General features: G+C 40.1%; 1 protein-coding gene across 2 annotated transcripts in view; it reads right to left on the reverse strand.

The window, feature by feature from the left end:
- The window catches only part of LOC150099939 (protein meiotic P26-like), a 277,051-nt gene that overhangs the window by 208,517 nt on the left and 52,301 nt on the right, over positions 1-16,233 (reverse strand). For both annotated transcript variants that reach the window (XM_090402559.1, XM_090402558.1), the window contains exons 3-4: positions 2,564-2,770; positions 2,253-2,366 (exon numbers count right to left, since the gene is read on the reverse strand). In XM_090402559.1, coding sequence (XP_090258685.1) covers positions 2,253-2,366; positions 2,564-2,770 — 321 coding nt within the window. The remainder of the gene's footprint in view (positions 1-2,252; positions 2,367-2,563; positions 2,771-16,233) is intronic.

Below are 16,233 nucleotides of genomic sequence, written 5' to 3' on the forward strand. Positions count from 1 at the left end.
TAGGATACTGAGGCAGTCACTACAGAGAATCCTTAAGGAGATCGGTACTTTTTCATATGTCATTCAGGTGGGTCAGTATTTAATAGCAAAGGATTATGCTGCACAACAGGAATACTGTGTGTGTGTGCAAGCTGGCCAATGTCTATAAGATCTGTCCTTCATCCATGATGTGTAGTTCTCGGATCAAGCGAATTTCCTTCTAAGAGGTCATGTAAATAGATGAACCTCAAATGTCTTGGTTTCTCAAGACCTGAATTTGTACAAGAGAAACTTCTTCACAGCAAGAAGGTCACCGCATGGTGAGCGATTTCCAGCCATGGCATAATTGGGCCCCACTTCATTGAGGAGAGTGGTGTAACTGTGACCTAGAATAGCAAACACTACATCGAGAAAGTGTTGGTTCCACTCAACCAGGATTTGCATAGGAATGCAGCATGCAAAAAAATTTTCCATTTTGTGCACAGGTATTCCAACAGGATGGAGCAACCTATTACACATCATAATGGTTCTAGAGCCTATTTATCAGAACGCTTCCCCAGGAGACTCATTTCAAGGTTCACAGAATTCCTGTACCTTCCAAATTCCCTTGATCTCACATCACTCAATGTCTTTGTTTGGGATATGTTGTAGGAATGAGTATTCCACCATAACCCACCTTCAAACCCTGATGAACTAAGGGATAAAATTACATGTCTAGCAGATGTCCCAACAAGGGTTGGGACATCTGCTAGACATACACACACACTGTTTGGAAAGAAGTCAACAGTCATCTCCATGAGCAAGGTGCATTGTGCCATGTAACGAGTCGCATGTTTGTTGCAGACCTATCTCTTTGGCAAACTATTGACAAACTGGGCCACCTAAGGTCAACAGTTAATCATACCATACTGAGATGGAAGTGTAGAGAGTCAACCACAAGTGTAACCCACAGTGGATGACTTCACATTCACTGAACATGACTGTAGGGTGCTACAAAGGATAATATGTAAAAAGTGCCATTCAGCAGCCAACACATTGAATGCAGAGTTATGGACATTGAGTGGAAAACAAATCTGCACAAAAACATTCAGAAATATGGCTCACAACATGGTTTCCATGGTAGGACTACAATATATAAGTCCCACATTACCCAAACCAACATGCAGCGTCATCTTTGGTGGTGCAAGGAGTGTGTACAGTGGGACATGGAGGCATGGAAAGCTGTGGTATGGAGCAACAATCACACAATACCAAGCAGATGGACAGGTATGGATGTGGCAGATACTCAGTGAACATCTAATTTAATCTGGCATATGAGAATACACCAGATTAATGGTATGATTCTGTGAATGGTATGAGCCCGATGTGATGGTATGATCCTGTTTATTATGATCTGGCTTCAGACTTCTGTTTATGGTGCCACAAACACTGAACTCCAAGTGGTGCTGAACCTTCTGGACAGTGCAATGCTCCTGGTGGCATTTCTACAGAACCGACCATTGTCTTCAGTAAGAAAATGCACCATGTCATAAGACTCCAGCTGTAACTGCGTGGTTTGTTTGGACAGGAACACATACTTTGCTGGCCTCCACAGAGCCTTGATCTCAGCCCTATTGTACATTTCTGGGATGGCATTGGGTAAGGTCAAAAGATGTCCCCCCCCCTCCACAACAGTCCAGGACCTCATTACATGCTTACAGGAAGTATGGTCCAAAATTACCATTGATTGCTATTGTAGAAAGTAGACCCCATAGGTTGAAGTTACTGTAGTGAAAGGATGTCCTACATCTTAAGGTGGGCATCATGGCTGCTTGCTCCTACCACTAAGGTGGTCACTGACTTCTTTCCAAGCAGTGTATATATAAGCAATTAATTGCTTATATATATACACTCAGTGAACATCTGGCGTATTCTCATATGCCAGATTAAGTTAGAACAGCATGGACTATTTTGAAGAAAGACCAAGATTTAGAGGGATTGATGTCTTTAAGACTACTTTGTAAGACAGAACAGAACTTATTAATGAGTACCTAATAAAAAAATTTTAAGAAAATTAAATGTAATTGTCTTGGACTATCATAGCATCTCAGAAAAAGGGAATAATTACTTCTTGACAGTATATGCCACAAAATGGCAATTGTCTCGCTCATCTTTGAATCTCTAGTAGAAAGACAACAAAAATTAGCTCTAAGCTGTGCCTTCTTTATTAATTTTACACAAAATAACTAAAGTTTTTACCATATAAAAATTCTTTAGAATCTAATTCTTCTTACCTCACATGTATGACAATAATATTTCATTAATTCACCAGCATGATTTGGACATGTGAGAGGCTTATGAACAGTTATACCATCACCTGCAGCTTTCATTTCATCAAAAGAAACAACCTGTATAAATAATGACATTTCAATTCATAAAGCACAAAGAAATCTTTATTTTAACAAATTTAACAGTTTCTCTTCATAAAGAAAAGCTAGAGAAATTACCAAGCTGGATAAGTTACATAACTCAGTAAAGTTGAAATAATTTTGCAATCAAAGAATGCTAGGCAACATACAAACAAGGTTAATAAATAAATACTTACTTTGTGATTTTCAAAGCATCGCATATACTGGTGTGCAGTAACACAATTTGTACACAGGAAAGTAGCACAATCACTACAACGTGCCACTGCACTTTCTTTGGCCTTGCAACTTGTACAGACTATTTGCATGCTTTCAATAGCTGACAAATCTAATTGGTTACATGTCACATAATCCAGCAGAAGGCCCGACACACCTTTACTCGAAAGCTATGAGATAAATAAAAGCCAATTAATATATTCAAACAAAATTACAAATATTCAAAAATTGTGTGAAAATATTTTTTTAGCAATTTAATGTGTGTTAGCAGAAGAATTCAAACTAAGATAAATAAATATTACATAAACACTGCAATAAAAATTGCAGTAATTCATTATTTATCTGATCACATTAGGAAATTATTTTATTCAAAGATAAATAAAAGCTGATTAATTTACTTCAAGCAAAATTATAGAGATTCAAAATTGTGGGAAAATATTTTTAAACAATTTAATGGATGTTAGTACAAGGATTCAAACTAATTTCTTGGCTCATTAACTTGAAGGAATGTTATATACACTGCACCAATTCTGAGGCTAATGAACTGTTATTTTATGTTATGAAATTAAAATTTAATCACTAAAACTTTCTATTGGTTTCATTAAAAACACATTTTTTAGCATAATAGTTTCTACACATATGGAAATAGACAATAGAATCAACAATGCTGGTATGGTAGGAAGTCAACTGAATAAATTTATATGGAATAAGAGAGAAATTAGCCAAAACACTAAATTAGCTGTATACAAGACAGTGTTTAAACCAATTTTAACTTATGGATCTGAGAGCTGGGTCAGAAGTAAAACACTTGACCAAAGACTAGAGACCGCAGATATGAGAGTCCTGAGAAAGATTATAGGTGTCAACAGATCGCATCAATGGCAATATCATATTAAAAACGAGGATATTAGGAAAGAACTTGACATTGTCAGCATCCAGGAATGTGTTAGCAGAGCTAATCTCAGGTGGTATGGTCACTTAAATAGAATGGGTGAGGAAAGATTAGCAAAACAAGTGTTCTCTGCCAGATTGGCAGCAAAACGACCCAGAGGAAGACCAAGATATAGGTGGATTGATACGGTACAAAGTGCCTTAGACGATAGAAATATAAGATCTGATAATGATGGAGTCTTGACAGGTAACAGACTGATTTGGAGGAAAATTGTAGATAGGAAGTTAGTAATGATGTAATTTTTCATGTAGTACTATCATATCCTGTACACCCCTTGAGGGTATACATCAGGAATTCGATGAAGATAGTTTCTACAAAACAAAACAAACAGCAGCAAGCATACTTCTTGACAATGTTGCATTTTGATAATTTGTTACACAGTATGGCTAACTCAGAGGAAAAAGTGGATATAAAGAGTTCTTTCAATTACGATGAAATTCAAACGTCTTTTTCAACTGAAGAGTGCATGAACTGTTATTCTTGAAAATGCTCTAAGAAATCATTGTGGTCAATGAATTGCAGGTTTATTCACAAGTTAAATAAACTTTAAACTTTTTATTTTTTTTTACTGTTAAAAAAATTAAAAATTCTGCGACTAAACTCCTTCAGTCACTGGGGAGAGCAAGTTAGCCCATCTCGGTGCCAGTCCCAAGCCTGGATAAATGGGGAGGGTTGGCGTCAGGAAGGGCATCCGGCCGTAAAAACACATGCCAAAACCAGGGATGAAATGTCGAATAACCGAGAAAGGACAACGGCTAGGGCGTCCCCCGTAAGCAATGCGTAGTTCTGTCGCCCGAGGACTGTGAGAAGTGGGCTTGGGCTACCGAACCAAGGACGGGTTTGGCTAAAGAAGCGAGTTCAACAGAAAGAGAGAGTGTAAAGTAAGAATCAGGTCGCTGAATGTGGGTACAATGAATGAGAAGAGTAGGTAGATAGTAGACAGGATGAGAAGAAGGAAGCTGAAGATCTTGTGCGTGCAGGAGACAAGGTGGAAGGGCAATAAAGCAAAGGAGCTGGTGGAAGAATATAAACTGTTTTACAGGGGGGTGAATGAGAATGGAAGAAACAGAGTTGGAATCATCATTGACAAGGAGCTGAAGGGTGGAGTCTGGGAGGTGTGCCAGAAGAACGATTGGGTTATGAGTGTTAAGCTTGAGATCGGAAGAAGCATGGCTCTGATAGTGTGTGGATACGCTCCACAAGAAAGAGGCATTCTGGAGAGAACTAGACCAGGTAGTAATGGGAATTCCTGATGGTGAGAGAGTGATCGTCGGAGCAGACCTGAATAGGCATGTAGGAAGGCGACAAAGTGGTGAAGAAAGGGTGCACTGGGGTTGGAGTAGTGGTGAAGGAAATGAAGAAGGTAAAAGAATCGTAGAGCATGCTGTGGCCTTCGACCTGGCTATAGCTAACACGTGGTTTAAGAAGAGAGTTGGACACCTGATAACTTATAGGAGAGGGGATAGGATGAGTCAGATTGACTATATTATGTGCAGAAGGAAACATCTGAAGGAGGTGAAAAACTGTAAAGTGATTAACGGAGAAAGTGTAGCGGCACAGCACAGGTTGGTTGTGGTCGACTGTGATATAAAAGAGAAAAAGAAGAATAGGCGGAAAGATAGGAAAATAAAGTGGTGGAAATTGGAAGAGAAATGGAAGAGAAGGAATGAAGTTACCAGAGGATGTGGAAGAATGGTGGGACATAAATAGTCGGAATATTACAAAAATTGGAGAAGAGGTGCTCGGTATAACATCAGTTGAAGAGGTTTATGAAGTACTGGAGAGAAACGATGGTGAAGCTAAGTTGTTGAGAATAGTGAAAGCTAGAGAATAAGGCCTCGAAAGACATAACATCAGTTAAGCAAATAAAGGACGCCACAGGAGTAGTACTACAAGAGGACAAAATCAGAGGAAGAGGGGAAGAATATTTTCGTAATCTACTAAATGAGGAGAATCCAAGAGAGAGGTATGGGGATGAAGAGGCAAACGAAGGATCAGTGCAGAACATAAGCAGAGAGGAAGTGTATTGGGCACTGAGAAAAACGAAGAATGGATAGGCTGTGGGAGCGGACCAGATACCTGGAGAAGTGTGGAGAAGCTTGGGCAGAGAGGGCATATATATGTTATGGGATCTGATGAGGAAAATAACCCAACAGGAAAAGATACCAGAGGAATGCAGGAAAAGCATTCTCGTTCCAATCTACATGGGAAAAGGAGATGTTCAAGATTGTGGCAACTATAGAGGGATCAAGCTGATGTCACACACGTTGAAGATATGGGAAAGAGTAATTGAAGGAAGGATACGGCGAGAAACAAAAATTGGTGAGGAGAAGTTTGGATTTATGCCAGGAAGAGGGACAATGGATGCAATATTTGCACTAAGGCGATTGATGGAGAAATATAGGGAGATGCAGGTGGAGCTACATATGGTGTTTATAGACCTGAAAAAGGCATATGACAGAGTGGCCAGACAAGAGGTATGGAGGTGTATGAGGAAGAAGGGGTGTCGGAAAAGTACGTGAGGTTGGTGAAGGAGATGTATGAGGGAGCGAAAACTCAGGTCAGGTCTAGAGTCGGCATGACAGAGGGGGTTCCTCATTGTCGTAGGGCTCGATCAGGGATCAGCTCTGAGCACCTACCTCTTTGATCTGGTCATAAATGTACTAGTGGAGGACGTCAAGAAGGAAGCGCAATGGAGCATGATGTTTGCTGATGATACTGTTCTCTGCGAATCATCCTGAGAAAAGCTTGAAAAGACCCTGGAAGAGTGGAGAAAGGTATTGGAGGAGAGGCATGAAAATTAACAGGGTAAAGACCGAATATATATCAACGGGAAGTGACGAGGATATGATTATACAACTCCGGGGTGAAAGGTTAACTTCAAGGAAGAAATTCAAGTACCTCGGGTCGGTCATCGAGAGGAATGGTGACCTGGATGAGGAAATACAGCACCGAATAACATGCTGCTGAATGAACTGGAGGAAGATGAGTGGGGTCCTGTGCAACAAGAGAGCGAGTTGTAAGATGAAAGGAAAGCTGTAAAAATTGGTGGTGAGGCCGGCGATGCTCCATGGTGCAGAGACATGGCCGATAACAAAAGCACAGAAGAAGATGGAATTGAGATAGATGAGTGATGTGACAAAGGACAGGATAAGGAATGACAACATTAGAGGGACAATCAAGGTGGGACCGATCGGTAAGAAGGTACAAGAAAGCAAGCTGAGGTGGTTCAGTCATGTAGAGAGAAGGAGTGAGGAGTATGTTGGTAAATAAGTGTAGCATATGGAGGTGGAGGGAAGGAGGCGGGCCCAAACTCAGATGGAGGGATAAGGTGGCAGAGGATCTTAGGGAGAAAGGATGGAGTCGGGAAGATGCCCTGGTCCGGAGAATCTGGAAGAAGATTAAAGATGGGAACACCATCTTTAATCTTCAAACTAATTATTCCTTTTTCTATGGTCTTAATCATGATAAACTAATGTTCTATTTCTTGAGTGTTGTTTTTTACAGTAATACTGTTATTAATAATAAAAAAGGCACACACTACTAGTTGGCTTGCTAACATTTACCAGCCTGGTTGGCCGAGTGTGTCCACTCTCCAGCCAAGAGGCTGCAAGTTCAAATCCCACCATGGGCATGGATGTTTGCAATTGTCCTAAGACTGTGTGAAAAGGGAATCTGCAACCCTATCATTTATTCTAGCAAGACTTCCCTCCCAAAACCCACTGAGGTACAGGAGTGACCACACAGCATCTACAGACATCAAGTGTGAAAAAAGTTCACACTTCATGCATGTAAAACAGATGAAACTCAGAAAACAAAAACAGCAACTGATGACAAATGACAACATTCAATTAGATTAGTTGACACAATAATCAATCAAATCCACCGATTTCTAGGTTCTATTGTCACAGCGCTCACCCTGCATTGCCTTATGGGTGGTTTAAAACCACTGGTACACTAAGAATTTGACCCGCTGCACCATTTGTACGTCTGTTCAAAGAGCTCAAAAGGTGTATGTATATGTGATGCAATGTTTACATATCGAAAAGTGTCCTCTTCGTGAAGCATTAGTATATTGCGTTTAAAATGGGAATCACACAAAGCCAGGAAACAAACAGGGGAGTCTTTAACAAGAATAAATGCAAAAATATAATATTGGTGATATTGCTATTCCGAGGTGTGCCAGGCGTGCACCACACACCTAGAACACATCCCGAATATTCGCCCCTGGTGATATCTGACATGCTCTTCTATATAGAGCTCAACTGATTTCTCAGTTTGACCATAATATGGGAAACTGCAGTCACACCAAAGACTATACATACCTGGATACTTTAACTTTTGGTTTTGCAAAGCCAGGATAAAGCTTGGTTAGGGAGATGAATTAAATATGGATCTTATATTTCTTGAGGATTATTGCCAACTTGTTTGAAATGGAGATGATATATAGAAGAGAAATAAAACCCTCCATTCAACGTAATAGTTGAATGAAGTAAACATAATAATTGAGGACGTTAGTAATGATGTAAATTTCTCATGCAGTACTATCTTATCCTGTACATCCTTTGAGGGTATTATTATTCATGACACGTCCAAGGAGTCCGAAAACCCATCACACGAGGACACCTATTGTACAACTCTCCGTCTCCACCACCACACAGAACCTCTACTACCAATCATCTACATCAGCACCATCTACTGCCCACCACCACAGCTTGTATTTTTTGTCTGTAAATTGCGTGTGTTCTGAAGGGCCGATTTGTCTCTCTGTGTGTGTGTGTGTGTGTGTGTGTGTGTGTGTGTGTATCAGGAATTTGATGATGATGATAGCATTAAATCCCCTTTAAGACAGAATCCTAAATAAAAGAAACTTTACTGGGTCTATTTCTGTATGAACTGGAGATCAATAAAGTTCCTTTCAGCTTTAATTGAAATAAATCCATCATCATCATCAAATTCCTGCCATGTACCCTCAAGGGGTGTATATGATAGTACTACATGAAAAAAATTACATCATTATTAATTTCCTATCTACAATTTTCCTCCAAATCAGTCTGTTACTTGTCAACACTCCAACATTATCAGATCTTATATTTCTATCGTCTAAAGCACTTTGTACCGTATCAATCCACCTATATCTTGGTCTTCCTCTGGGTCGTTTGCCTGCCAACCTGGCAGAGAACACTTGTTTTGCTAATTTTTCTTCGCCCATTCTGTTTAAGTGACCATACCACCTGAGATTAGCTCAGCTAACGCATTCCTGGATGCTGACAATGTCAAGTTCTTTCCTAATATCCTCGTTTTTAATATGATACTGCCATTGATGCCATCTGTTCACGCCTATAATCTTTCTCAGGACTCTCATATCTGTGGTCTCTAGTCTTTGGTCAAGTGTTTTACTTCTGACTCAGCTCTCGGATCCATAAGTTAAAACACCGTCTTGTATACAGCTAATTTAGTGTTCCGACTAATTTCTCTCTTATTCCATATGAATTTATTCAATTGACTTCCCACCATACCAGCTTTGCTGATTCTGTTGTCTATTTCTATATTTAATTTACCATCTTCACTAAAAATCGTGCCTAAATAGCTGAAATGTTTTATTTGTTCCACAGGTTCTCCATTCACAACACAGTTGACATTTCCAATGATTCTGCCTATTTTCATTGTTTTCGTCTTTTTATTGCTGACCTTCATACCATATCTATTACAACAGCTATTCAATTTAGTCAGAGAATCTTGCAGACTTGTAGCGGATTTATTTAGAAGTATAACATCATCCGCATAAAGCAAAGAGCTGACATTAACATCTCCAATTTTGATATCATGTTTAATACCACTTTCCTTCATAATGTGATCCATATAGATAACGAATAACAGAGGGGATGATGTACATCCTTGTCTCACACCAGATTTAACATTAAACCATCTTCCTGTACTTCCTTCATCTAACTGCTGACTTACAACTCAAATAAAGACTAAGTATTGCTTGATATAATGCCCCATTGACACCATATAACTGCAGCGTATTGAATAGCTTCTCTCTTGGCACCTTGTCATATGCCTTTTCCAGATCGACAAAACTTAAATACAGATCTTTGTTATATTCGCATGCTTTCTCGACTATTTGTCGTAAAGTGAAGATCTGATCCTGACAGCCTCTATTTGGCCTGAATCCAGCTTGTTCTTCACCAAGCTTTTCTTCCACAATTCTTCTCAACCGTTTCTCAAGTACACTTGCATAGATCTTGCTAGGAACACACAGTAGGGAAATACCTCTGTAATTCTCACATGCAGTTTTATTTCCCTTTTTATATATGGGTACTATGAGAGCTCTACTCCAATCATCGGGAATTCGTCCCTCTGTCCAGGCTTTCTGAACTATGCAGTGCAGCCACTGTAAGACTCTTATACCACCATACTTCAGCATTTCTGGTCGAATATCATCTACTCCTGCCTTTCCACATTTCAAGCCTTTGATGGCTTTTTCTACTTCAAGTATGGATATGTATTCCTGACTGCATGCCTGGTCAGTGTTTTTTTACCACTGTGCTGTCATCACTGCTTGTTTCATCTAGCAGTTTTTCAAAGTAATTACTCCATACTTCAAGGATATCTTTTTCTCCTGTTTTCATGTCACTTTATCATCTCTAATTCCTTTTAGAGCACTCTTTCCTCCAATTCTTAAGCTTCTTCAACAACCTCCAGAATATTTTGCCACCTTCTTGATATTTATTTTCTATATTCTTGCCAAAGTCCTCCCATGACTTTTGTTTAGCTAGTTTTACACAGTGTTTAGCATTCGTCTCTATATTCTCTAAGAGCACAAGCCTACTTATTTGACAGGAACTTTTGGTATGCTTTCTTCTTTTCCTTCACTGCCTCTTTAACTTCCTGTGTCCACCAGGGAGTTCTGATTTTTTTATCCTTACAGACAACCTCACCACATGCCTCTCTGGCAGAATCAATCAATGTTTTCTTCAGAGTTTGCCACTGAATCTCCAAGGTTTGATTCCTGTTCTCAAACTTAATCTTTGTGTATTTTAGTCTACAGCTCACATCTGAGAGCTGCTCAACTTTTATTCGCTTTAAAACTTTCTTACATGTTATTCTTTTCAATATGACATTCAATTTTATCCTGCTCATGACTAAATAGTGATCACTTCCAATTTCAAATCCTCTGTACACTCTGGTGTCCTGCACCAGGGAGAAAACATCACTATCAACAATAACATAGTCAATGAGACTTTTCTTATTCCTAGCCTCTTCTCTCCATGTGAATTTGTGCACATTTTTATGTTGGAACATGGTGTTAGTAATAACCAGTCCATGTCCTGAGCAGAAATCCAACAGATATTTGCCATTATTATTAGCTTTGCTCTTTTCTCCAAATTTTCCCAAAATATTTTTGTATGTCTCACAATCATTTCCTACTCTGCTATTTAGATCCCCAGCAAGGACCAACTTTTCATTTTTCATTGTGTCAGTTGCTTTTTCTAAAGCCTCAAAAAATTCCTCCACTTCTACCTTAGTAGAACCTTCTGCGGGACCATAGGCACAAATAAGTCTCATTGTCCAGTTCCCCATTCTCATATTTGCCCACATTACTCTACTTGAGACTGACTGCCATTCAAGAAGATTAGCCTCGTATTTTGTGTTGAATACTATGGCTACTCCTTCTTTTCCTTGATTATCATTGCCTGAATATAACATTTTGTATTTATTGCTCAGAAAGATCTCACCAGTTTTGGTCTTTTTTGTTTCAGTCACCCCTATTATGTCGATCTGATACTTATCTACTTCCTCAGCTAGCTCCATTTCTTTGCCATTCAGGCTTCTTATGTTGATAGTACCGATCTTTAACTCTGGTGATGTTGAGTTGGGGTTTATTTTCAGATTTGTTCCAGTAGCTGACTTTTCGCTGTTCACCCTGGTTCCCTGGCGAAAGCAACAGGGGCGTTGTTTAACCGGGCGACGCCCCAGCCAGCATGAAATTTTGTCATGTTGTACCATCATTCTATATTTTGGTTTAACCAATAAGAATACAATTTGGTCGGCTAAATCCCAAATTGCCAGCCCATCCTGTTCCGTTCAGTATCCAAGTAGATACCCAACAGGGTGCACCACGAGAAGGTGAGGATTGGACATTAGGTCAGAAGCCCTGGTCGGTTCTCCGCATTCCTTTAAAGGCTATGTGGAGGTCTCCTCTCAGTTATACAGCTTTGACCCTTAAGCACCCCGCGGCCAAATCATAGCTTTATAAAAAGGGTTAATAACTTCCTTATCTTTACTTGTTAGCATGTTTTTCAACATCTAAGTAATCCTTTCAGGTATTTTACCAACTTTTGCAACATGCACTCTCAACTTCAACTTTTTGTCCATCATCATCTCCAAGTACGTAGCCTTAATTTACTGCAATCCAGTACCATTAATGCGATACACAGTATGCAACTTTTTTAATCCAAAGTACATAACCTTACATTTTGTAACATTAAATTGACAATCATTATTATCCTTTGCCCAGAATGCCAATTTATTTAATTCATTCTGCAGGATATCTATATCACCTCTATCAATTATTGCTCTCCCTGGTGTTGCATCATCAGCAAACAACTGAATATACCCTCTTAAATCTTTCTCTAGATCACTGATATATAAATTAAATAGTGACCCCAGGATAGAACCCTGAGGTATTCCACTAGTCACCCTCATTTTCCTAGATTCCACTTCACCATATCCTAATCTAGTGTCTGTCAGCTATCCTCTACCCATGCTACTATCTTCATATCCATTCCCATTTGCTCCAACTTTTGTAATAGTTTTCCCATGTGGTATTCTATCAAATGCCTTTGCAAAGTCCAGTAGTATCATGGTGTAGCCATTTCCTTTATCCAATTCTGCTGTCCCTTTATTATAAAATGTGAATAAATTATTAAGACAGAACCTACCCTTTACAAAGCTGTGCTTCCCACTATAGAGTATTGCATCCCTATTCACCCACTGTTGGATTTTACCTTAAACCAACTTTTACAATACTTTAACAACCACTCGTAACATATTAATTGGTCTGTAATTTGCTACTTCTGTCCTGGAGCCACCTTCATGCAATGGAACTATCTTATCCTCTTTTCACTCCCCTGGAACCTTGCCAGAGCTTAGAGAGAACAACTTCTTGCCTTCACCAAGCCAAGCTGACCAATGCCAAAAACTCTTCACCCTCTGGCATTCGTGTGAATGCATTTCAATACCCCCTTGTACCTACAATTACCATAGTGTAATGTCATTACCAATCCATTATAATTATTATTAATCTCTCACCCCATGTAGTCTGAGGAGTCATTACGAGAGGTCTATGCTCTCTCATGCCAAAAGATCATTGAGCCATGCCTGGAACCCATTCACTGTTTCTGCACTCACCACACTTTCCACTCAATCACTCTCCATGAAAGGAACCTGATTCTCACTCCCCTGCTCATGCCCTTCTTATACAGCTTTCATGGATGGCCTCTGGTTGTATCTTTGTATCTCTACTCTACAAAATATCTTCTCCACATTAATCTGGTAATTACAATCCCTCAACAACGGAGATGTCTCAAATCATATCCCCACTTCTATTCACAAGGCTCTGCAAGTTGCACTCCCTCCATCTCTCCTCATATCTGACATTCAACAGACCTGATACTAACTTAGTAAACCTTCTATGGACCTTCTCCAATACATCCCCTGAAAAACAGATGACCAAATCAGCTCACAGTAGTCCATATGTGGCCTTATACAAGAGAAACACAACCTCTTTGCTTCTGCATGCCAATGTTCCCCTCATTATTACTATGAGTTGGGATGTTCTCGCAATTTTAGTAATGTGATCCCAACCAATTCGGAATCAAAAACCTGTGAATTTTATTATGTTGGAGGTTTAATGGATTTTTTACAACACTCAAAAAGAATTAAATTAGAATTTAATACTTCCTATATTTCGTCCTAGTCACTAGGACATCTACGGGGATTACAAAAACAATTAATGTAACATGCACACAAAATCTTACAATACTAAGCCCAACCACATGGGTGCCACTAAAGTCCTATCTAGGTGGAACGCCCTCTAAGGGCGGTAATAGGTGGCCTGGAATGTAAGGTGGGACCTCTGGTGACGAGTGTTTCCCAAATCTTCGGAAGCTTAATGCAACCGTATTTGTTAAGATTTCTTTGGTTTCTGAGAGCTGCTGCTGCTTCTAAGAAAAGTCTCTCTTTCTTGAATTTGCTGTGGTGGAGCATGGTGGTTTTCTTCCATGATACTCTGTGGGTGGTGTCCAAAACATGGTCAGCCAAGCCTGAATGGCCATAGTTGTGTTTAACGATGTACAACTTGTGTTCCTCAAGGCAGATGGATGCTGATCTGCCTGTCTGTCCAAAGTACGCAAGCTTACAGGAACAGGGTACTTTGTAAACTCCAGGCAGAGAGAGAGGAGGGAGCTGATCTTTCGTAGAACGGATAAGGGTAGCAAGTTTGTGGTAGGGGCTTCTGAAAAAATAGCCAAGATACTAAAAAAGTATAACCTACACATTCAGAAGTGCCTCGGATGTAGGGTATGGTGATGGCATTTTTAAAATCTTGTTGACGAGAGGGACGGGGAATGGGGGAGGAATTGATTATTTTTTTGATACTGTGTTTGCTGTAGCCATTGGAGAGGAAAGTTCTGTGTATGTGGTTAAGCTCAGTAGTGAGGGCGGTTCCACTGGAACAAAGATTGTGGGCTCTCTTGGTAAGGGTTTTAATGATGCCATATTGTTGTGAGGGGTGGTGGTGGGAGAGTTTGTGAATGCATCTGCCTGTGTGTGTGTGTGGGTTTTCTGTATACAGTGAAGGCAAGTGTATCATTAGGCAGGCGCGTGACTAAGGTATCTAGGAAGGGTAAACAATTGTTCTTTACCTTTTCCATAGTAAACTGGATTCTTGGATGTAGGCTATTGAGATGACCGAGGAAGGAGTCTAACGTGTCTGGGCCATGAGGCCAAATGGAGAACACATCATCTACATATCTTAGCCAGATAGAAGGTTTGAGTGGGGTTGAGTCTATGGCTCGTTTTTCGAAATCTTCCATATAGAAATTGGCAAGGGGGGGGTGAGAGGGGGGAACCCATGGCGGTTCCTTCTATCTGCTTGTAGATTTTGTTATTCCAAGAGAAATACCCAGAGTTGATGGCAAAGGAAAAGAGATCTAAGATGTCAGAGGGGAAAATGTTTCTAAGAGAGATAAAGTGTCAGTTAAGGGAATGTTGGTAAACAAAGAGGAGATATCAAAGCTTACTAATATGTCTGTATTGTTCAAGGTTAAATTTTCTGTGAGGGCTTTAAAGTGGTTCGAGTTTTTTATATAGGAAGCTGAATTTCCAGTGAGGGGGGACAGAGAGTTGGCCAGCTGTTTAGACAGTCTGTAACAAGGTGCATTGGTGGCATCTACTATAGGTCTGAGTGGGGAATTGGGTTTGTGGATTTTTGGTAAACGGTATATTCGGCGGGGGGGGGGGGGACGGGAGCGGAAAGGTTTAAGTTTTTTCGTGATGTCAGGGGGCCAGGAGGTTACTTTTTTAAGTAAGATTTTTAATTTCTTAACTTGTGTTTTTGTGGGGTCGTGTTCTAGCGGGATGTAGGTAGCGCGATCGCGGAGGATAATGTTCATTTTTCGGTTGTATTCGCTGGTATTAAGAACAACTGTGGCATTTGTTTACCGTTCCTAGACACCTTAGTCACGCGCTGCCTAATGATACACTTGCCTTCACTGTATACAGAAAACCCACACACACAGGCAGATACATTGTTCCAGTGGAAACCACCCTCACTACTGAGCTTAACATACACAGAACTTTCCTCTCCAATGGCTACAGCGAACACAGTATCAAAAAAATAATCAATTCCTCCCCCATTCCCCGTCCCTCTCATCAACAAGATTTTAAAAATGCCATCACCATACCCTACATCCGAGACACTTCTGAAAAAAATAGCCAAGATACTAAAAAAGTATAACCTACACACAGCATATAAGCCCTACCACAAACTTGCTACCCTTATCCGTTCTACGAAAGATCAGCTCCCTCCTCTCTCTCTGCCTGGAGTTTACAAAGTACCCTGTTCCTGTAAGCTTGCGTACTTTGGACAGACAAGCAGATCAGCATCCATCCGCCTGGAGGAACACAAATTGTACATCGTTAAACACAACTATGGCCATTCAGGCTTGGCTGACCATGTTTTGGACACCACCCACAGAGTATCATGGAAGAAAACCACCATGCTCCACCACAGCAAATTCAAGAAAGAGAGACTTTTCTTAGAAGCAGCAGCAGCTCTCAGAAACCAAACAAATCTTAACAAATACGGTTGCATTAAGCTTCCGAAGATTTGGGAAACACTTGTCACAAGAGGTCCCACCTTACATTCCAGGCCACCTACTACCGCCCTTAGAGGGCGTTCCACCTAGATAGGACTTTAGTGTCACCCATGTGGTTGGGCTTAGTATTGTAAGTTTTTGTGTGCATGTTACATTAATTGTTTTTGTAATCCCTGTAGATGTCCTAGTGACTAGGACGAAATATAGGAAGTATTAAATTCTAATTTAATTCTTTTTGAGTGTTGTAAAAAATCCATTACACCTCCAACATAATGTCCTCACAGCACTTAAGCCT

The sequence above is a fragment of the Typopeltis vanoorti genome, chromosome 13, assembly GCF_054136105.1.
Source record: "Typopeltis vanoorti isolate ZY-2024b chromosome 13, IOZ_Tvanoo_1.0, whole genome shotgun sequence".
Lineage (NCBI taxonomy): Eukaryota > Metazoa > Arthropoda > Arachnida > Uropygi > Thelyphonidae > Typopeltis > Typopeltis vanoorti.